Genomic DNA, 24,570 nt, shown 5'->3' with positions numbered 1-24,570 from the left:
TTAAGTTAGCCATCTTGCAAACTATTGATCTGTCATTGTGAAATCCCATTCTGAAAGATGTCTTCACATTTTTGTGCAAAAATTGTCATGTGGAATACAAATGTGCAGTGGTAGTGACACAGTTCATGAAGGGTTTTGAAGATTATTGATATGCTAGAAATATGGCCACAAAGTGATAGTAATTTTGGACATTTCTTGTTAGTCCTATAGATGTGGTATATCTAGTGTCTGCAAGAGATGATGTGCCAGGACACCTCCAGAATAAGAAGTATTTGAGGGATCCATGTTGGAAGGGAGCTAACAGAAGACCATTTTTCTGCAATCTGTTCACATTTCTTATTTTCAGAGCACTGGTATTTGATAAATAGGTCCCTGCCAGTCTGTCATTCACCAGTACTTAGCAGCTGTATGCACACAGTGTCACTTGTGCTGTCAGCAATAATTGGTGATTATGCGTACACAGAGTTATTCTGAATGAGGTTTGATGAGGACCAGAAATTGCAGTGATTGCATGGGAAGTTCTGTGATTTAAGGTTAAGAGGATTTTTTAGGAGTTTGGCAAGACAGTGGTAGAACTGTTACCTGGCATTTTCACATGAGTTTATATTGTCAGTCAAGGATTTAGAACCATTGTCATTTCTGTAAGTGTCTTAGCTTGAGAGAGGTTGGGAATGTAAATTACAGCTATGGTTTACAACGGAGGAATTTGTTTTTTTTCACGGACATCTTCCAATGTCAGTTGGGAATCACCAACACTGAATCACTGAAATGTTAATGCCCACATTTGCTGATGACTACACTCTTGATACTGTTATCCAATCATCCACTGATAATAAACTGCTCTAAAAACGGCTGAAATGTGTAAATACCTGGTGTAGTGAAAATGGACTAAGTTAATGCAAAAAAAAGTAGCATTTAGCAAAAAAGATCTTTACTTCTCATATGTTATAAATCATACTCCTCTTCAAACAGATGCAGTCATAAAAGATCTGGGTACATATGAGAAGTCTCTCATCTGAACATTGCTTCCTCTGTAGTAAGGAAATCCTTTTTCTGGCCCAGTTAATTCCCAAGGGAATATCTTCAAGATACAAAGAAGTCATCTTACCACTGTACTTTTCCCTGTCAGACCGATGATAAAATAGTTTCCCCTTCAGTCTTTACAAACCCAAGCATATCCCTCTACTGAAAAGGCCAGAAAAATGTAAAGCCCTTAAATCCTTCAACTACCCTGACAGATTTGCACAACTCTTGTAATACTCAGGATCCTATCAGCTGTTCCAAGGTTAGCAATGCCTTGCTTTTCATGCCTTGAAAGACCCAGCCCTATTTACAAAGTGAGTGGCTCTACAAACACTTGCACTAGGGACCTGAATTTACATTAACAAATAAACAGGACTTGCTGAAAAGCTAGGTTCCTAACTTAATGTATTCGCAGCCTATGGAGTAAGCTAAAATACAGATCAGGTAAAATACCTCTTTGTCTGCCTTTAGGGATAGTTTTAATGATTAGATAGGTAGACATAAATTTACAGCAGGGTTATTGTGTATGGCCTCCTTGATTTGGGAGGTGGGCACTATTAAGTACTCGGAAAGGGTGGCAAGAACTTTTAAGTTTATCTACTGAAAAGTGTAAATGGCTAAGTTGTGCATTTGGCTAGATTTCATATGGTCTCTGTGATTACTTGCCTGGTGTTGTGTCACACGTTACCCTGGCACTTTGCACTATTTAGCTGCAACACAACTGATACTAGCGTTGACCTCTTCATTCAAACTTTCCTTCTCCTTAACTATACCTCCCATGTATTTGAAGTTGTTAATCTGGTCCTTAGTTTTAACTTCTGTCTCAGTTTAAAGCTTCTTCTAATTTCCCCCACTTTGCCACTTTTACCGATGTCTTGTCTGTACTCAAGTTTTCCCCATGTGCTTTCAGTTTTATATTTCTTTAGCTGGCATTCCGGATTCAAGTCTGCCATATCATCTGCATACAGCAATTTTATTGAGCTGTTTTATATATATATATATATATATATATATATATATATATATATATATATATATACATACATACATATACACACACACACACATGCAGACACACACACACACACATATATATATATATATATATATATATATATATATATATTGGCAAAACAAAGTAAAAATGCTATATGGCAGATGTCGTTGGTTAACGCTCTAGTAGATATGTATTCATTGTTGGTTCTAATGGTAATTTCATGTATTACTTGTTTATATTCTTTTGTCTAGTGTTGTTTATGTGTATCTTACTTTAGACATTTGCTCATTACACAAAAACATCTTACTGGACATTGAAATAGGTTACAAACATTAGTAAAGATCATTTATAATTGTGCAAACTGTGCTGACCTTTCTAGTGACCTGCAACAGTTTTGACTAAGCATACAAGAGTCATTCTATAAATTTACTCATAATTCTAGCAAAATTACAGCAGTTGTAAATATTAATGATTAATTAACAATTATGTATGAGTGCTCATTCTGAGAAACAATACTGTAGTAAGTCAGAAGTCGTGTGCAAAGGGATGAACTTCAATTGTATTAATGCCTTCATGTTAGTTCTCACCTACTTCTTCGTGTAGAAACTACCTTGTTCTTTTTCTGTTTTCTAGATGATGGAGTTTTACTGCGAATCTTGTGAAACTGCTATGTGTCGGGAGTGCACTGAAGGGGAGCACAGGGAACATGTCACTGTCCCACTCAAGGATGTAGTGGAAATGCATAAAGCATCTCTGCAGAAACAGCTAGATGCTATTAAAAGCAGGTAAAAAATGCTGAAGATGTCACTGTTCATCTTTACATAGGCAGGGGCACTGATTGTGGTTAAAGATGTAATTTTATGAGGGCCAATTTTTTGCTTTTTCTGGTCAATCTTACTTGGCACTTATTTTGTGTGTTATATTTTAATGGGTGTACAGAAACCTGGTATAGAATGCATGGTGTATTTGTTTATCACTGAAGTAGATAAAGCATATACCATAGTGAAGGTCACGCTTGGAACATGTGATGGGAATGTAGCAGAAGTGAAGTAACACATCAAGGTGAAATATAGCATTAATACGTGGTTAAGGAGGGGGTTGTGTTGTTCATTGGTTCATAGATTAGTACTAGGCTAATTGCCCTTGCGAGCCATTTTAAGCCTAGCCAATTATACCTTGTGAGACTCAAACCCTGCACCTTGTGTTTGTAAGGCAAACACCTTAACCATTAGGCCACCCTCCTAACCCCTGTGATATGCTTGAGGAATTTAGGAATATAGTAATGGGGGGGGGGGGGTGAACCTGAGTGACCAGACACAGCAAAGTGGGCATTTTAATTCACATCCTAACAATGTATGAATGATACTTAGTAACAGGGTGCTTAGAACTTTCATTGTTTTTAAAAAGTAAAGAAAAAGACATGCGTTTATGAGGACTGTCATGTTTTTGTTATTGTTCTGAGGTGTGAATTGTGAGTCTAGGAATGTTTTCCACTTGTAGTATACAAAGTAATGTTTTGCATGGAACGAGGAATTGCATTGTTTTCATTATTGCTGTGTTTATTGTGCACATATGTAATGAGGAACATAGGCAAGCTCTCAACTGTCACTGATTTTGCCACATATTTTTGCCGTTGTGTCTTAATATTTTTGGTGGCTTTCTGGTAAATCACTGAGGATTACAATCAGATAATCATGCCAAGACATAAGAGTTTCACACTTCTTATTGCTCACAAAATTCACATTGATGCAAAAACTTGTTGTTCTATTAAATTTCTTTGTGAATTAGAGTAAATGTTAAAACATGTCCCTGCTTTTTTGTCCTTGCTTCTCATTATTCTTGGCGTTGTCCCTGACTCTTAAATTGAAAGCTGACAATGAGTTAGGTTGCTAAAAATATTTCACGTTATGTTGAATTTGTGGCCACCACTTGGAGAGAAAAGAAGACAAAGAACAATTCTGATCTTAAAACAAATGCTGACGTTTCATCACAAGGATTATTTTTTATTCAGGCTAGTTGTGGGTTATACAGCTACAGTTCCACAGATATCCATTTCTTGTAAGCAGTTTGATTGGTTATACAGATGTAGTCCCATATTGAGCCCTTTCTTTGTAAGGAACTTGATAGAAGAATTTCATATATATGCAGATGTCAGAGAATTATATTCAGTATAAGATTACATAAGATACATATTGAAGTCAAGTAAGTTAATTGCCGATACAGTCAGGTATTGCTGCACCATCTTCTAACAAGCCACCATCCATTCTTTTCATCCATCCTGAGTAACATGAGGCAGAGCACATCTTTGTCAGATACAGAAGTAGTAGATATGTGGCAGTGAATAAACAAAAATGATAAATGCCTGCCAACATATATACTTTAAAATATGACAGACTCGGAGCAATAACTTCACCAGCCCAGACATACAAGAACAAATGAAAATAGTGTCACTTTTTCTGTATGTTTATTCAGTAAAATATTCCAAACATGCATTACAATCAACTGCATTACTAGCTGAGTTAAGTACAAACTTGCAGTGTTAAAGATTGTACTACATTTTATTTTTCTGTCTATTTAATTGTTTCATTGAATATTATGGCCTATGTCTCTCTGCAGTTATTTATTTTTTCTATTTATTTGCTTTATAGAATACTGTGGTCTCTCTCTGCAGTAAGTCAGGGCTATTGTGTTTCACTTCATTGATATTCAGTGTTAAACTCTTAGCCTAGAGGGTTTCTCTGTATTTATAAGTGTTGGTCACATATCTTTGAATTTATTACTGCTCAATATCTGAATTGTTTGGCTTTCTGCTATATACCTACAATCAACTGCATAACTAGCTGAGTTAAGTACAAACTTGCAGTGTTAAAGATTGCACTGCATTTTATTTTTCTGTCTATTTTATGGTTTCATTGAATATTGTGGTCTGTGTCTCTCTGCAGTTATTTTTTTTTTCCTTATTTGTTTCATAGAATACTGTGGTCTCTCTCTCTCTGCAGTTAGTGTTCCACCCTCCCTCCCTGTTCTTGTTCTGGTATTAATCTTGGTGGTTTTGGAATTGCCCGCCCCTCGTGTAAATTTTTGTTTGAACACTCCTCCTGGGTCTGTCTCATTTGCTCACTCAACCGAGTATAGTGAGATCATATTTTGACTTCACACACTCCTACCAATCCCATCTTTTCAGCTGTTTCCCAGCTCTATCCCAGTCTAGTGTCACTAGCTCACTCTACCTAATACAGAAAGAACATTTGAGAACGGCAAGCCACTTAGGTCCTTAACCTTGAATTATCTTATGTTTGTCCTTTCTCCATTTCCACTTTACAAAAAAAAAAATTCTAAGCTTGTTTCCTGCCTTCCCTGTAACTAGTCTAGTCCAGATTCAGATTTGCTGTATCCAGGACTGTTTGTAAGCTTCTGAGCCCCCCAAGCCTTTATGTGTTTGAGGGAAGTCTTCTAGCTTATCAATGGGAGTGGTAAGCACTAGGTAGCCTATCTACCATAAGAGTGGTTTCTGGCCCAGAAATTGTAGTTTGTTGTCCGTTTGGGCAATTTTTCCATCTCTTTCAACTTTCTGTTTAAAAGCCTGGTTTGCGCTTGTTTCCCACCTTTCCTATAACTAGTCTAGTCCAGATACAGATTTGCTGTATCCAGGACAGTTTATAAGCTTCTGAGCCCCCCAAGCCTTTCTGTGTTTGAGGGAAGCCTTCTAGCTTATCAGTGGGAGTGGTAAGCACTAAGTGGCCTAGGTTTCTGGCCCAGAAATTGTAGTTCATTGGCCGTTTGGGCAGCTTTTGTTCCATCTATTTCAACTTTCTGATTTAAAGTCCTGCATTTGCGCTTGTTTCCCACCTTTCCTGTAACTAGTCTAGTCTAGATACAAATGTGCTGTATCCAGGACTGTTTGTAAGCTTCTAAACCCCCAAGCATTTCTGTGTTTTGAGGGAAGCCTTCTAGCTTATCAGTGAGAGTGGTAAGCACTAGGTAGCCTATCTACCACAAGAGGAGTGGTTTCTGCCCCAGAAATTGTAGTTTACTGGCCGTTTGGGCAGTCTTTCCATCTCTTTCAACTTTCTGGTTTAAAAGCCTGCGTTTGTGCTTGTTTCCCGGGTTTCCTGTAACTAATCTAGTCCAGTTACAGATTTGCTGTATCCAGGACTGTTTGTAAGCTTCTGAGTGGTGAAAAAGTCTGCTCTTCAACTTTTCCCTTCGATCTGCCAGTTCTCTCCTCTACTGCACTTTTACTAGCTTATTAGTCTAGCACATTACCAGACTTCTTGTAGCAATTATCGTAGCACACAAAAGTGCTACCAGCACTAAACGTTCTACAAGGAAACAGCTCCAGTACTTATTATTAATGGTCACCCCTCCAGGCGTGTCTAATGGTTAGTTCCCTGTGCATTCTCCCATTAACCTGGTGAACTTGGGCATCCTGAGGCAATGTAGCAACTGCCTCATGTACACAGACAACCCTCTCCTCTTACCTCCCAACACTCAGACTTGCGAGATATGCACTTATATATCCAAATTGGAAGCCACACACTCTCCCAGCCAAGACTGGAATAGCTGTCCAAGAGGAGAAGGTCAACATTTGCACCACACCACATGAAACATACAGCCCTCCAGAACACACACCAGCACTGCCTTCACATAAAAACACAAACCACACACCCACCTTCATGGAGGCTCTCAATAAAAATCTATCCAAACAGGAGAGACCTCCAAGGCAGGAACTCACTCAACCACCACAACACAACACTAATCACGAGACACATAACTCTCCTAAACAGTGTGCCACTCAACCAAAGCCCCTAAGGCAAAACAGCACGCCCAACCCGCTAGTCATAAGTGACTCGATAGTGAGGCACACTGATGTCCCACTCACTAGGTTGAATACTGAGAAAGTAACAGTCAGCTGCATGTCAGGTGCCAGGATCCATCGCATAACGCATGCACTCAGGTCCCTCAACTACAGGTACAAATATGACTCTGTCATTATACATGTGGGTGCGAATGACCTGAGACGTACCTCCCTGGACTACATGAAAAGCGACATGGAGGAGCTCTCAGATTATGTAGCCCAGGCGGGTATGACCCTAGCCCTGAGCATCATCCTACCATCACCCAGAATGATATCACAGTACAAGCAGAAAATAATTGATTTCAACAATTGGTTAAGTTTCTGGTGTGACTCTAAGGAGATTCATTAGCCGTCTGCCAGGGATGACATGATTAACACAGACCTCGATGCTTTGTCAGAAATGGACTGCATCTGTCATCCCTGGCTTCCGGATACTGGCCAAGGCTCTTGACACCCCTATACTGCCTTTTTTAAGCGGTGTTTAAAAGACCAAATTACTACTGTAACAGCTACAAACAAATGCAATCTTAGGGTCATGCTGCTCAATGTTAGAAGTCTAAATTTCAAAATGTACTCGCTTGAGGCACCCCTTAAAATGGAGAGCATCGACATTTGTGCTGTAACTGAGACCTGGTACAAGGCAGTAGAAAGCACCCCTGCAATACCAGGCTATAACTCATTCCACACCTATCGTCCCCAGAACTTGGACCATAGCTCCAAAGGTGGTGGTGTTTCCATATTCATAAAGGATGTGCACACCTCCAGACTGGTAGCTCAACATAATGCATCAGAGATACTTCAGGTGCAGCTAACATTGGGTAAGACGGCGGTTCAGGTCGTAGCCTGCTATAAGTCCCCAACCATGTCCCAAGACTCACACTCCATGTTTCTAAACAGCTTGGGGAATATTAGGGTCCAACCTAACACTCTCATACTGGGCGACTTCAACTACCCCTCCATTAACTGGGAAAACTACTCATGTACCAATGCACTTGCCCAAGGTTTCGTGGAATTCATTAATTCCAATGCCCTGGACCAGCTCATTCTTACCCCCACTAGAGATAGCAACATCCTTGACCTGGTCATTACTAACATAGGCAACCGTTGCTCTACACCAATAGTCAACTCCTCCCTGGTTAGATCCAACCACAAACTAATCACCTTGGAAATCCACCCCCCCCCCAAAGGTAACCACCATGAAAAGCTTCTCCAAAGCTAACTTTGGGCTCCTAAAAACAGAGATGGCTATCTTCACGGCACCCATGCAAATGGAGAATAGTTGCATGACCACCAACTCATACACCAATGCACTGTACGAACACTTACACAAATGCATGAATCTCACCATACCCAATAGAACCAAGACACTCTCCTCCAAAAATAGGAAGCCAATCTGGTGGTCCCCTGCCATAAACAAACTCTACAACAGAAGGAGGAAATTGATGCAGAATAAGGTGAAGTCCCAAGACTGGAAAAAACTCCCTTATCAGCCTCAACAAAAAGTTGAGATCCCTCATCAAATCCTCTAAAGCTAGCTATGAAAACAGAATTGCAGCAGATAATAAAGACAATCACAAGGCCTTCTATAGTTAAGTAAAGAATCTCCATGGCAATTCCCAGATTTGCTCTGAGCTGTTGCACAATGGAACCTCCTATACCGAGCCAATAGATATTGCCAATATACTGGCCGACAGATTCAGTGACAACTTTACCCCTCTCTCCCCTCCTAAAGGACCTATCACATTAACAGTAGATTGCCAGGCACCCAGTATTACTGCTGCACTGTCCAAAGCCAAGAATACAGCTTCTATGGGACCTGACAATATCCCTGGCTGTGTGCTATATGAACTACAGAGTGAAATGGTGCTTCACCTGTGTGCCCTGTTTAATCACAGCCTCACCTCAGGCTTTGTCCCTGCTGAATGGCGCACTGCTACAGTTATCCCTCTCCACAAAGGAGGAATGACTACACACTCTGGGAACTATCGCCCCATTAGCCTAACGAGTCTGATATGCAAATCTATGGGACGCATCATCATGGACCTAATAAACAAGGATATAGGGGAATTTCCAAACTCTGGATCCCACACAGTCTGGTTTTGTGAAGTGTGGATCATGCCTGCTTAACTTGCTCAAATTCTTTGAGTCAGTCACCAGAGCTGTGGATGAAGGCAAGGTGGTTCACACAGCCTACCTTGATCTGGCCAAGGCCTTTGATAGCATTCCCCACTCAGGAATCATAGAAAAACTCAGTAAGCCAGGCATCAACCCCTATATCACTAGGTGGGTTGCAAACTGGCTCACAGATAGAACTCACAGTGTGAAAGTAGCTTACTCCAAGTCAGACTGCTGACCAGTCACGAGTGGAGTCCCACAGGGTTCAGTCCTGGGTCCTCTCCTGTTTGGTATCTACTTCTCTGAAGTCCGGGCCAACGCAAAGGGAATCTGGCTGACAAAGTTTGCAGACGATTGCAAGTTGGGAGCTATTATTAACTCCCCAAGTGATGTTGACATCCTAAAGAAAGGCCTCACTAATGACTGGTGTCAGAACCATGGCTCAATGCCAAACAATGTGTCGTCATTCCCTTTGGGAAAAACCCGGTTCCCATGAATTACCAAATCAATTGTAGTCCACTGAACACAGAGGACGCTATAAGAGATCTGGGAAGACAGGTTGATAGCAACCTCACTTTCGACCATTGCCACTGTGGTCAGAAAGTCCTTCTATGGGGCACATCTCATTACTAAGGATTTTGCCTCCAGGAAGAAAGAGATTATTGTCTCCTTCTACTCTTCCCACATTAGGCCAATCATCGAGTACAATGCCCCATTTGGCATGTACCTCACTAGACACCTTCAACATCTGGAGAGGTCGCAATAGTACCTCACAAAGAGGATTCTGGGCCTTAAACACTTGTCCTATATGGACAGACTCAAACAACTCCAACTATTCTCTGTCTCATATCGTCTATTTAGAAGCGATCTCTGCTTGACTTACAAAGCCATGTCTGACACAGCTCTGTTAGAAAAGCTACATCTAAAGAAATCCACACCATACTCTCCAGACACCTCAACCTCATTACCACAAGCAACAGAACATGCTGGAGGGACAGGTTCATAACCCAAAGACTGCGCATGCTAAGGAATAGACTTCCCATACATGTCAAACAGAGCACCTCACAGGCCCTCTTCAAGAGAAATCTTGATGAGTGGATGGGAAATAGAAAAATTCACTGCAGGGATCACTCCAGTGGCTCTACTTGACAGAGGCACTGGGAACTAAGGTCGGGTGGCATGATGCCAGGGTAATCCTATGGGCTAGGCTTGTAAAGGCTCCAGGGCCATTAGCCTAGTACACACCTATGAACCTATTAAACATATTGTTTGATTGCTTCATTAGAGTTTTAAACACAACAAAAATTTCACCATTTAAATGCACTCGTTTAAAATTACATGACTAATTTCACTTAATTAAATGAACATGTTTTTTCCTCATTTTTTAGAACAGGTAGATTAAGAAAAAAATATATACATATATGGATTTATCTCAATAAACGAGTTTTTGGAAACTCAAACTTCATATGGTCGAGACCATATGTTTGACTCTCGAAAAGCTTGAAACATATGTATGGAGATTGCAGTATAGTGTGGATCAGGGAATTTACCCTTTTCCCCATTGTAGTGTGATCTCAGAGTTTTGGGGTGCAGGGTAGCTTGCCCCCCCTCCATAAAAACATACATTTTTGTTCTAAAATGCAATCTGACATATATGTATATGTATATATATATATATATATATATATATATATATATATATATATATATATATATATATATATATAATAAAACTTCAACGTAATAACTAGAAGAAAACAAATAAAATAAAAATAAAAATTCAAATAAAATTCCGAGAGCCAATAATTAGCGCTTTCATCCAGGTTTAATGTACTGGACTTCTTCAGAATGTTTAAAAATTCAAATAATGTGTTACTAAATAAGCATCAACTGTAAAGAGATGATGACATCAAAGTTCCAAGACCAATAGAAAGTCAAGCATTCAGAAATATGTAAATTCTATAGTACAGTAAGACATGAATATTCAATAAATGTACAGAAGTTAATGAATAAGTAAAAGGAAAACAGAGCTACAGAAAATATAATAATTATTGGTTCCATTTTAAAGCACATCTAATATTTATATGTTCATTCAAACCAGGTGGGGCTTCAGCATTTAACAGAAGCTGCCAGCGCAACTCCTTAACTTCCAGTAAGTTTTTTTGTCTCCAAAAAATAAAGGTACATGGTCTAAAACAAAGAAATTAAATCCTGTAAACAAGGTGCAAGTGTTACTATGTTTAGCTAAAGCATTGTTAGGATCACAATTTCTGATAGCTGCCAGGTGTTCTTTAATTCTGGTGGAAAGTTTACGTATGGTTTTACCAATGTAGAATGAATCTACAATGTAGTACATTAAACCTGGATGAAAGCACTAATTATTGGCTCTCGGACTTTTATTTGAATTTTTATTTTTATTTTATTTGTTTTCTTCTTTTTATTACGTTGAAGTTTTATTATATATAATCTGTTTCTTCAATATTTAACTGAGTTTTTTGACATATATATATATATATATATATATATATATATATATATATATATATACACACACACACACACACACACACAGACACACACACACACACACACACACACACACACACACACACACACACACACACACACACACACACATAGGTAGATGTAGATATTACAATGCTAGCAAGGCTGTTCATCGAACGCCCTTACATCGGCACATATCCACCGAAATGCCAAAACTTTGAACGGCCGCAAAAGCAATTTGTTTCCCCAGGGAAAAAAATCACTGGGCCAACAATAAACAAAACAAATCGTCAGACACTGTGAAGTGGGGGGGGGGGTGAAGCCCCCATCCCCACCCCCCTACCTTAATATACCAACTCCGAGATTGCACTACAGTAGAGGAAAGGACAAATTCCTGTCAACGGCCAAGCAATGTTTTTCCTCTGGGAAAAAATTTGCTTATGTAGCCGTTCGGAGTTTTGGCATTTCGGTGGATATTTGTCAATGAAAGGGCGTTCGATAAACAGCCCTTTCAAAAAGGTAATATAGACCCGATGCCTTCAGTGCGGAGTCTACATGTCCTCTCAGTGGTCGTGTGGGTTTCCTCCGGGTACTCCGGTTTCCTCCCACATCCCAAAGACATGCTGTAGGTGGATTGGACACACTAAATTGGCCCTAGGTGTGAGTGTGTGCATGTGTGTGCCTTCTGTGGAAGGTTGGGCACCGGGCTGGCAACTCGACACTGTAAAACTCTACTGCCAGTCATGTGCGGAGGGATGATCCACTGTGCCGACCCCTAACCGGGAAAAAGCCGAAAGAAGAAGAAGATAGATATATGTGTATGTTTATATAGATAGCTATAGATATATATATGTGTGTGTGTGTACACACACACACGCGTATATATATATATATATATATATATATATATATATATATATATATATACACACACACACACACACACACACACACACACACACTCATAAATCCTTGTAGAGGTCATGCACAATAAAAATATCCTGCTCCTGAAGTTTCAAGGTAAGGCAATACATTGCATGTCCCCACCTTTACCATCATCTTTTAGGTTCATAGGTACATGAAGAAGGGGTCACTGGTATTTCACATGCATGAGACATGCAATCCAGGATGCCATTGAGGAGCCTAGCCCAATGAAGTGTCTGTTTGTATGATTTGGTGAAGGCCGTACAGTAGGAAAAAGAAGGCTGTCAGAATCGATCCCTGTTTCACAGGAAGTAGCTTGTTACCAGCTCACAATCTTAATCCTTTTGCCTAACTGCCAGATGAGCAACAATCGTAATCCGTGTCCCTAACTGCCAGATGAGTAACAATCCTAATGCTTGTTCTTAACTGCCAGATGAGTAACAGTCTTAATCCTTGTCCCTAACTGCCAGATGAGTAACAATCCTCATCCGTGTCCCTAACTGCCAGATGAGTAACAGTCCTAATCCTTGTCCTTAACTGCCAGATGAGTAACAATCCTAATCCTTGTCCCTAACTGCCAGATGAGTAACAGTCCTAATCCTTGTCCCTAACTGCCAGATGAAAATTGTACCACCCCATCTGGGAGACAAATACCTTCTCCATTAGGCCACTGAGGCCTGATTTAACACTTTAATGGTTTAAAATGTGAAATGTTGATCACTTCTTTCACTCTTAATGTGTTTTTACAAAGCATTATTCTTATTGCATGTAGTAATGTTATACTTATGTCCAAATTTGACAATGTTCAGTCTTTCTGACATAATAGGAATTGCAACTACATTTTTCTAACTACATAACCTTTTCAGTTGTACAAGTCAAAAACATTTAAAATATATCCATTTATCAGTATTTGGATGCAAACTTACCCGGCTTTTTTTGTAACACGTTTATAGTTTGTACATCCAGCACATTTGAAAGTACCAGTGCCCCTCCTTTGCTAACCTTGTGAATTATAATGACCCTGCTTATTATACTTTTCTTAAAAGACATTTTCAGTTTATCACCCCCCCCCCCCAGATATCTTGAAGTATAACTTGTCAAAATATTCCAATGATATTTTAAAATATTAACTAGCTTACAACTCTCACTGGAGAATATGGCAGAAGACATTGATCTCTTTTTTTTCCTGTCTTAGAATATCCCATATGAGTATTCCATTCCTCACATCTTAAAGCCTCCATCTTTTCAAATGCCGGACCTAGTTAGTACTGGGGATGTCTTTATACTTGAAATTTGCTTAACGTTTCTTGTGCGTGTAACATACATTTCCCTTCTTCTGGTAATTTTGATCTTCTAAAGAAGTTGATTTTTGGAATATGTATACCTACATAATACAGATGTGCAGTATTATAATGCAGTAACTTATTTCTCTCGCTTTTTAGTTATAAATGCACTGATGTTCTTCGTGTTTCACTGTTGCAGTCATTACATTTGGGTTATCTGCTTGCAGTAGCCCTCAGTCGGCCTGATTAACAAAGTCTTGGGTCCTGCGTCGGTTGCTGTCCCTTCTTCCATGACGTCAGGTCATCAGGGATATAAAACATGCAGCCGATGCCATTACATCAGTCTTTCTTGCTGATCAGTGCCCAAAGCAGAAGCAGTTGGCAAGTGCCGGTCGGCCAACTCCTGAAATTTTCGTTTTCGAGTTTCAGAACCAAAGTCTTCAACTAAAGCTAAGTACCACATTGAGGAAACTTTTTCTTGCTTCTTACCGATGTCAGTAAAAGTTAATAATTGCATTACTTGTGGAAAACAAATACCTCATAAAGATTTTCATTCGTATTGTATTCCTTGCCTAGGCCCTGACCCCGGTGTACCTTGCTGTCAGTTTTGTGCTTTATTTAATCAGCGCACTATCCGTTGTTGGTATATTTTTGCTGCCTGTAAATATTTCTGTTCTCGATTTAATTATCCAGAAATGTCGTCGGTTAGCCATCCGACTAAAGGGATTCCGAAAAAATGCAAAGATAAAGACAGAGACAGGCCGCCGAGGTCCAAAACTGCCGATAACGCTTCTTCTAAGCCAGTCGCCAGTTCGCCGGTACTCAGTGAGGCGCTTTTGCAGCCCCTGATATCCGCTACTTCTGATTCGCAGGCCTCCACTGAGACCCATTCGGAGTCCGGTATGTCTCGAGATGCTTCAACTATGGAACCTACGGATGTCTCTACCTTGGATGGGTCCAGAGCTGCTGTGCAGGCACCGGCTTCTGAGGGTGTATTCAGGCCTACGGACTTGCATATTAAACCAATGTCTCCTTCTTCATTTAGGCCTAAATCTCGAACCATGCCTAAAAAAAACGATGCCCAGGCCGCATACTCAGGCCTCTATGCCTAAAAAACAAATGAGAAGAATGGCTGAAGATCTTATAACTCTAATCAGGTGAAGCCAACCTCCCCCTTCTAAGAGTCCTAGGACTGAAGTTGTTTATGAATCTGACCAGGATTCTGATTTTTCTGTTTCTTCTGATGATCCGGATTTGCCCTTATCGACTTATGAGGATTCTGATGCAGAGGACTCTATTCCCCCTCCAGAGGATTTTTCTTTTGGTGAAACCTTACATACTCTAAGGGATCATTTCCACTGGGAAAGCCAGGATATTTCTGATTCAAAAAAGAGGCTTAGGGATTTCTTACTCCTGCCTCAGCATAGGCCTTTAGCTAGTCCTCCTGTACTAGACATTGTTGATGATGCTTTTTCGGAATCTAGTTTGGCCCCTGATTCTTTGCCTCCTGCTCCCAGAAAACCTGACAGATATTACAGGGTTCCTGATTCACACAATTTCCTTTCTAAAAATCCTATTGCGGATCCAGAGACTATTTCATAGGGACCCAAGGGCATTAAGGCTTCTACTGCTAAAAATCCTACCCCTTCTGATAGAGACACCGGGGAGCTGGATAGATGGGGTAAGAAGGTTTAGTTTACACTTCTGCAACCTTGGCCATTAGGGCTTTAAACTGCCAGTTTCATATGTTAAAGTATCAGCAACATGTTATTGGATTGCTTAAACAGAAAATGATGTTGATTCCTGACTGTGTGGAAAATAAAGAATTACAGGATTTAATGCATTCTGCTGAACAGGTTGGAAAATATACTTTGCAATGTGGATTTGATTCATTAGAGGCCTCTTTCAGGGCTGCTGTTACTGGGTCTGTGCACAGAAGGCATGCTTGGCTTAAGGAGCAATCTTTGCCTGATCATGTTAAAGCTAAATTGTTGGATGCTCCCTTAAATCAGGACTGCCTGTTTGGCAACACGGCTGAGGAAGTTCCTAAAAAGATGGAAGATAAAGCTAAATCTATGCAAACTGTTAAAGATTTCTTACATGTTCAGACTCCTAGATTTAGTAGGCACTGGCCCTCTGAGAATTGGTCCTTTCCAGCCCCTTCCAGGTCTTCTCAAGCCAAACCCAGACACAGCAGAAACCCCAGGTTTCAGTCCCAGGGGACACACAAGACTAAGCAGTGGGGGGTTTCCGCACCCAAATCAGGGAGTAGTAAGACTCCCCCCTATGGAAAACTGTCTCAATGACTTGCTTTTAAAACTTCCAAGCACTTCCCAACTGAATGCTACTTTAGGCAGAAAGATTGGTCTGCAGGCCAAAAACTGGGAACTCATTACCCAGGACAAATGGGTTTTAAATATAGTGTCCCAAGGATACAGATTTCACTTACACACCTTACCAACACCAAGCGGGTGGCCAGATCTACCCCCAAATCAGTGGGCAGAGGCTCAAAATCAAGTACTCTCTCTCTCTCTCTTAAGCATGGAGGCTATTCAGTTAGTACCAGAAGAAGAAAAGGGACAAGGTTTCTATTAGAAACTTTTCCTAGTACACAGAAAAGGCAATACATGGCATCCTATCCTGGACCTTTCTACTCTAAATACCTTTCTGGTGATTCCAAAATTCAAGATGCTGACTCTTCACCAGCTACTTCCTATGCTAGGCAAAGATGCATGGTTGGCAACACTAGACTTAAAAGAAGCATACCTGCGCATCCCTATCAGGGAATCTTGCAAAAGATACCTACGCTTCAAAGCAGGCTACATGCACTGTCAGTTCTCTGCACTGCCCTTTGGCTTATCTACTGTCACGTGCCCAGGGTATTCACAAAGTGCCTAGCTCCAGTCATTGCATTTTGCAGGCAAAGAAATATTCAGATATACCCATACCTAGACACTTGTCTAATTCAGGCAGAAGGCCAGGACATACTTTTGAATCACCTGACCTTTGTTCAAAGGGTACTGACTTGTCTGGGGTACACCATAAATGAAAATAAATCACACTTGGTACCCTGTCAACAAATTATGTTCCTGGGAGCAAGCTTGACTACAACTTCCCAGATGGCTTTCCTCATGCCAGAGAAACAGATTAATTTGACAATCTACTTCAAACAAGTGGCCACAAAAACCCAGTTATCTGCAAGGCAAATACTGCAAGCCTTGGGGTTCATGGCCTCCTGCATTCTTCTAACTCCATATGCAAGGCTGCATATGAGGAAACTGCAATGGTATCTCAAAAGCCTATGGTGTCAATATTCACAGGATCTAGAAGCAATGATTCCTATCATACCTTGCCTACGCCTAGAGTTCCTTTGGTGGGCAGAGGCCTGCCACCAAAACAGGGGACTACAATTCACACTACCCCCTGCCACCCAAACCTTAATAATAGATGCATCAGACTTATGCATAGGGGGCTCACCTGGCAGGGAAGTACATTCAGGGCAAATGGAACCCAAGTCAAATGCACCTACACATAAATCAAAAGCAAATGTTAGCTGTACAGAATGCTCTGACAGCCTTCAAGGACCACATTCTTCCAGGATAACTAATGGTAAAGACGGACAACATCATGGTCATGTGGTACATAAACAAGCAGGGGGGTACACACTCTTACCCCCTCTGCAGACTAGCCATGGCATTGTGAAACATAGCCTTGAGCTACCAAGTGAATCTACAAGCTCAATTCCTGCCAGGAAAACTAAATGCACTGGCAGATGGACTAAGCAGAAACCTCATGGACCCACATGAGTGGAAACTGGAACCAAGGATTTTCAACATGTTGACAAGCAAATGGGGGAGCCCAGATATAGGCCTGTTTGCCTTCCCCCAGAACCATCGATTGGACACATTTTGCACAAGGATTCCACACAAACTAGCTTGGAAAGTGGATGCTCTATCCTTCAGCTGGAAAAACCTATCAGTTTATGCCTTTCCTCCTCTGCCTCTTCTCTCCAAGGTACTACTAAAGATAAAACAGGATGAGCCAAGGATGATTTTAATTGCACCAGACTGGCCACGCCAACACTGGTACCCCTCCTGCGCAGTTTGTCACACTTGGCCCCATGGCATCTGCCTCAGACTCCTTCCCTGTTGTCTCAGCAGGAGAACCAGATTCTGCACCCTCAGCTGCAAACCCTGAACCTAGCAGCCTGGCTAATTACCTAATCTCTCCTTTTCCACCCCTCAGTACATCAGTGATGGATATCATTTTAGAGGCTAGGAGACCTAGTACTAGAAAATCCTATGCTGCAAAATGGAAAAGATTTTGTACCTGGAACCAATCTCAAGGGATGAGTGCAGCAGTGCCCAATTTACAGGACTTGTCCTTTTCCTCCATCAAAATTCATGCCTCAGCCATTTCAGCTCATTATAACACAGAGCCTCCCCTCTTCTCTCACCCACAGCTGAAGCAGTTCCTCAGAGAGCCAAAAAATTAAGGCCACCCAGGAGACCTCCAACTCCAGCCTGGGACCTTAACTTTGTCTTGGAGAAACTCACTCTTCCTCCTTTCGAGCCAGCTGCTACTACAGATTTAAAATTCCTTTACTGGAAAACAGCTTTCCTTTTAGCAATCACTTCTGCAAGAAGGGTATCTGAATTACAGGCCCTTATGGCAGTGGAGCCTTTCATCATCTTTCATGCGGACAGGATGTCCCTCAGAACCAATCCCTCCTTCATGCCCAAGGTGGTATCCAGTGTGGCTCTTAATCAGTCCATTCATTTGCCTACCTTCTTTCCTAACCCACAGAACAAAAGAGAATGGATACTGCACTCCTTAGATGTGCACAGACAACTTGGATTCTACTTGGACAGGACTAAACCTCAAAGGAAATCTGAACAACTGCTGGTGGCATTTGCTGCAGGGACAGTGGGGAAAGCTATTTCAAAGCAAACCATTTCAAAATGGATAGGCCACTGCATTCATTTCTGCTATAAGCACCATGGAAAACCTATCCCACAGGGCATCAGACCCCATTCAACCAGGGTTGCATCTACCTCTACAGCCTTTCTCAGGGATGTCCCTACAAGGGACATCCTAGAAGCTGCTACCTGGAGTTCTGTACATACTTTAACCAAGCATTATCATTTGCCAAGTTTCTCTAAATCCTGAGCTGGTTTTGCCACTGCAGTCTTGCAGGGCCTTAACGCTGGTCCTAATTCTATTTAAATTCCTCCTCCCAACCTTAGCTTTGGGACTCTACCCAAATGTAATGACTGCAACAGTGAAACACGAAGAACATAGTACAGTTGTGTACACTTACCATATATGTAGATGTTCAAGTGTATTCACTGTTGCAGTCCTGGTTACCTTCCCTCCAGCCCCCTTTCTTCTTTTGGCTATACCTCTACTCTCACTTACTATGCTCAAAAAGCTTTTTGGTGTATTTGCTTTTTTGTTGGAGGTATACCTGACATCTGCGCAAGAAAAACTGATGTAATGGCATCGGCTGCATGTTTTACACCCCTGACGACCTGACATCATGGAAGAAGGGACAGCAACCGACACAGGTCCCAAGACTTTGTTAATCAGGCCAACTGAGGGCTACTGCAAGCAGATAACCCAAATGTAATGACTACAACAGTGAATACACTCAAATATCTACATTTATGGTAAGTGTACACAACTGTACTTTATCCAAATACATGGTGACATCCAAGTATGAAACACTTAATTAAGTTGACTTTCCCATTTGGTGGCCTCCTGTCATATGACAAATATGTCATAAATATTATTTTAAAAAAGTAACATATCTAAATAACACTTGCAATTAGTTTTGGAACATAAATTCTTGAAATTTCATTAGCTGGTCATATGGACTCCTCCCCATAGGAGGCATACATCATTAATAAAACATTTTCAAAAAGTAACATATCTGAACAGGTTTTGCTGCAGCTTTGGGAAATACATTTTATTTGGTGAAAATGGCTGTCACAGAGCTATCTGAGGAGGCTGTCACAGAGCTATATGAGGAGGAGCAGCTGATCTGTGATATATCGCAATAAGTAGCCTGGTTTTTTGCTTATTTGTAGTAGTTATTGCTTATTCTAGATATTTATAACAATTTTATTGTATACTGCATACTTGTACTGTATTTCATAGCTATTGGCTCACTTGTGATAAACATTTCTGTAGTGTTTTCTGCCTAAAATAGTTTAGGTCATAGCAGTAATATTGTCCATATTCCTGACTGTGTTTGTGATAAGCATTTCTGCAGTGTATTCTGCCTAAAATAGTTTAGGTAGTAGCTGTAATATTCTCCATATTCCTGATTGTGTTGCGGGCCTACTTGTTTGAGGCTGTTTTCTCAGCTCATTGTCCAGGCCATCTTAGTTAGCAAAGACCATCCCCCACTTCAGTGAGAGTTTAGTGTTTATAGTCATTGTCTAGTTGGGTTGCCAGGGCTACGGCTTGGAGAAAGCACCTCACTGGTTCTTTTGAGCTTTTTTAAAGTTGTTTCAGGTTTCAACTTTCTGTTAAGAAGTTAACTTGAGTGTTTCAGCCATTACACACAGAGCTATCTGAGGAGGAGTAGCTGATCTGTGATATACAGCAATAAGTAGCCTGTTTTTTTTTTTTTTGCTCATTTGTAGTAATTATTGCTTATTCTAGATATTTATAGCAATTTTATTGTATACTGCATACTTGTACTGTATTTCATAGCTATTGGCTCACTTGTGATGAGCATTTCTGTAGTGTTCTCCCACCCTCTCTCCCTATTGGCATCTTGTCTTTATACCTGCTGGCCTTGCAGTTGCCCGCCCCTACTCTAAATTTGATCTTGATCTTGGACACTCCTCCCAGTCTAGTGTCATTAGCTCATTCTACCTAATATAGAGAGAACATCTGAAAAGGTCAACCCACTTAGTTTCTTTCCTTCTGTTCCTCCTTTCTCCCTTTCCTTAAAAAAAAAAAAATGTCTGAATATCCTTGTGTTCTGACTGCACTTCTCAAACATTTTGCAAATATAGAGTATATTTTAGTGCATTTATTAAAACTGTATTTGCTTTAATATTGCTACAACTCAAGTGCTCTAAGTTGCACTGCATCTGAATTGTTTGTGTGTTTTAGCTGCTTTTCTGTACATACAGACTTTTCTGTATATGTAGACTAGCTACTTATTCTACTGTATTACTGCATCTTAAATCGTTTTTCAGTTGTGCACTTGCCTTGCTTCATTTAAAAATTTTAAATTGCTAATGTTGTAGAGTTCTAATTGTACTTACAGTTTAGGGCTACACACTCAAGTGTGTTAGCCTTTTCTGTGTTTATATAGTGTATTATTGCATTGTTTAGCCTGTTTCAACCAAAAATAAAACATACTATCTTGTTTGCTCATTTCCCGCCTTTCCTAGCTAGTATAGTCCAGATCCCAGGCTTTACTGGTTTCAGGACTATATTTTTTGTGTTCAGAGCTATCCAGACCTTGCTGTGGTAGAGGGAAGTGCTACTGCTTACCAGTGGGAGTGGTGAACATTGTACTGCCTGTCTAACACTAGAGGAGTGGATTCCAGCTCTGAAATTGTAATTTTATCCATTTTGGGCTGATTTCCATCCCTTTCAACTTTCTGGCTTAAAAACATGCGTGTTTGCACATTTTTCGCATCGTGCAGCACCGCAGGGCTACGGATAAACTATTCCAGGTGCCAGAAAGTCTGCTCTTCAAATTTTCCCTTAGAACTAGCTGGTTTCTTAGTAGTAGCAGTACAGTCTGAACCACTGTGACTAGCACTTGCTCTAGAACCTGCTGGAAAGCACTAGGAAGCCTTTAACTGATACAAGCACTCAACTCTCCTTGTTAATAAGGGGAAATTAATCGTAGGCACTAAACAGTCTAAAATTGCAAAGTACCTTGCAAAGGTAAGGGAAAACAGCTCTTGTACAAAAAAGCACCTAAACTGGCATGTCCAAGGGTCAACATCTGGTGATTTCTTCTGTCCACCTGGTGAATCTGGGCATACTGGGGCAATGCAGCAACTGCCTCATGTACACAGACAAACCTCTCCTCCTACCACCCAATACTACAACCTGCGAGAGATGCACTTACATAGCCAAACTGAAAGCAAAGCTCTCTCCAGCCAAGATTGTTCTAGACAGTCAAGAGGAGAAGGTTAACACCTGCACTACGCTTCAAGCAACACATAGTCCTTCAAAACCCACACCATTAACACTCACACATAGCAATACTAAACCCACATATGCGGAGGCCCTTAGCATTAACCTGCCCAAGTAACAAGGACCTCCGAAGCTGAAATGCAAACAAACACCAGTCACAACCAAAGTGACACATAGCTCACAACACCAGTGTGCCATCCAACAACAGCCCCTAAGGCAAGGCAATGTACCCAACACTTTAGTCATAGGTGACTCTATAGTCAGGTACACTGATGTCCCACTCACCAGGATGAACAAGGAGAAAATTACACTCAGCTGCCTGTTGGGTTCCAGGATCCGCCACATAACGTGTGCACTCAAGTACAAATATGACTCTGTCATTGTCCATGTTGGAGTGAATGACTTGAGACGTACCTCCCTGGACTACATGAAAAGAGACATGGAAGAGCTCTCCGATCATGTGGCCCAAGCAGGTATGACCCTAGCCCTGAGTCGCATCCTGCTTTCGCCCAGAATGATACCACAGTGTAAGGACAAAATGATGCAATTCAACAATTGGCTAAACTTCTGGTGTCATTCAAAGGGGATCCAGTTTCTGTCTGCCTGGGATGACATGATCAACAAACCGCAATGCTTTGCCAGAGATGGTCTGCACCTGTCACCCCTGGGATTCAGGTTACTGGCTAAAGCTCTTGCCACCCCTACAGTGCCTTTTTTAGGCAAGGTTCAAAGGACAAAACCGCCACCGTAACAGATACAAGCATGCAAAATCTGAAGGTAATGCTACTCAATGATAGAAGTCTAAACCTCAAAATGCACTGTCTCGAGGCACTCCTAAAAATGGAGAACATTGATATCTATGCAGTAACCGAGACCAGGTTCAAGGCTTCAGAGAGTACCCCTGCAATACCAGGCTACAACTCTTGCCACACTTTTCGGCTACCAAACCAAGACTGCAACACTAAAGGTGGAGGACTGTCCATATTCACCAAGGATATTCACACCTCCAGGCTAGTTGCCCAACACAATGCATCTGAAATTCTCCAGGTGCAACTAACACTAGGTAAGACTGCAATCCAAATTGTAGCTTGCTACAGATCTCCACCATGCCCCAAGATTCTCACTACACCTTTCTAAACATACTGGAAAATATTGAGATACAACCAAACACCCTAATACTGGGTGATTTCAAGTACCCTGCTATTAACTGGGAAAACTACTCGGGTACTAACACCTTTTCCCAGTGGTTCTTAGAATTAATAAATTTCAATGCCCTGGATCAACTAATCCATTGTCCCACCAGGGGCTCTAATATCCTAGACCTGGTCATTACCAACATGGGAGATAGATACTCCACACCAGTGGTCACCCCCTCATTGAGCAGGTCTAACCATAAGCAAATCACCCTTGACATCCACATCCCACCCCCACCCTTCAGTATGGAAACCTCCGTAAAAAACTTCTCCAAAGCCAACTTCATGCTACTCAAGTCTGAAGTGACAAACTTCACGACACCCATGCAGACGTGAGCTGAAAGTTCGACTGCTGAATCCTACACTAAGGCACTGTACGAGCACATCCACTCATGCATGAATCGTGCCATCCCAAATAGAACCAAGACACTCTCCTCCAAAAAAAGGAAGCCAATCTGGTGGTCCCCTGCCATAAACAAACTATACAACAGAAGAAAGAAACTGTTGCAGAAAAGAGGAAAATCCCAGGATGCAAAAAACTCCCTTACCAGCCAAAGTAAGGAGCTGAGATCCCTCCCTCATAAAATCCTCCAAACCTAGTTACGAAAATAAAATTGCCAAAAATTCCAAAGACAGCCACAAGGCATTCTATAGTTATGTCAAGAATCTAAATAGCAATGCTCAGATAGGCTCTGAGTTACAACAGAATGGCATTAAATATACTGATCCCAAGGATATTTCCAGTATCCTGGCAGATCGATTTAGTGTCAACTTCACCCCCCTCTCACCCCCTAAAAGGTCCATCTCAATACGAAAAGATTACCAAATTCCGGTAATCACTGCCACACAAGTAGAAACCGCACTCTCCAAAGCTAAGAATACAGCATCCATGGGACCAGATGACATCCCGGGCTGTGTACTACATGAACTACAAAATGAACTGGCACCTCACCTAAGTGTCATGTTTAATCATAGCCTCACCTCAGGCTTCGTACCCACTGAGTGGTGCACTGCTACAGTTATTCCACTCCACAAGGGGGGATCCACCTTGGATCCTGTGAACTACAGTCCCATCAGTCTGACGAGCCTGATCTGCAAGGCCATGGAACGTATTATCATGGAACTTATAAACAAAGACATTGGCAACCTTCAAACACTGGACCCCACCCAGTTTGGGTTTGTGAAGGGACAATCTTGTCTCCTGAACCAGATTGACTTCTTCGAATCAGTCCCCAGAGCTGTGGACGAGAGTAAGGTGGTCCACACAGCCTAGCTGGACCTTGCCAAGAGCTTTGACACCATCCCCCACTCTGGAATCATAGAGAAACTTACTAAGCTAGGCATAAATCCCTACGTCACTCGATGGGGTGCCAACTGGCTTACTGACAGAACCCAGACTGTAAAAGTAGCCGACTCCAAATCCAGCTCCAGACAAGTGACAAGTGGAGTACCTCAGGGTTTAGTCCTGGGACTGCTCTTGTTTGGCATCTACTTCTCTGA

The 24,570-nt window shown here is 41.3% G+C and overlaps 1 protein-coding gene across 2 annotated transcripts in view; it reads left to right on the top strand.

Annotated features, from left to right (window-relative positions):
• The window catches only part of TRIM3 (tripartite motif containing 3), a 1,155,987-nt gene that overhangs the window by 722,684 nt on the left and 408,733 nt on the right, over positions 1 to 24,570 (top strand). For both annotated transcript variants that reach the window (XM_044072220.1, XM_044072219.1), the window contains exon 4: positions 2,654 to 2,805. In XM_044072220.1, coding sequence (XP_043928155.1) covers positions 2,654 to 2,805 — 152 coding nt within the window. The remainder of the gene's footprint in view (positions 1 to 2,653; positions 2,806 to 24,570) is intronic.

The sequence above is a fragment of the Protopterus annectens genome, chromosome 5.part0, assembly GCF_019279795.1.
Source record: "Protopterus annectens isolate FY-2018-M chromosome 5.part0, PAN1.0, whole genome shotgun sequence".
NCBI lineage: Eukaryota > Metazoa > Chordata > Ceratodontiformes > Protopteridae > Protopterus > Protopterus annectens.
The sequence above is the reverse complement of the archived record's forward strand: the minus strand, read 5'-3'. Positions and strand labels throughout refer to the sequence as shown.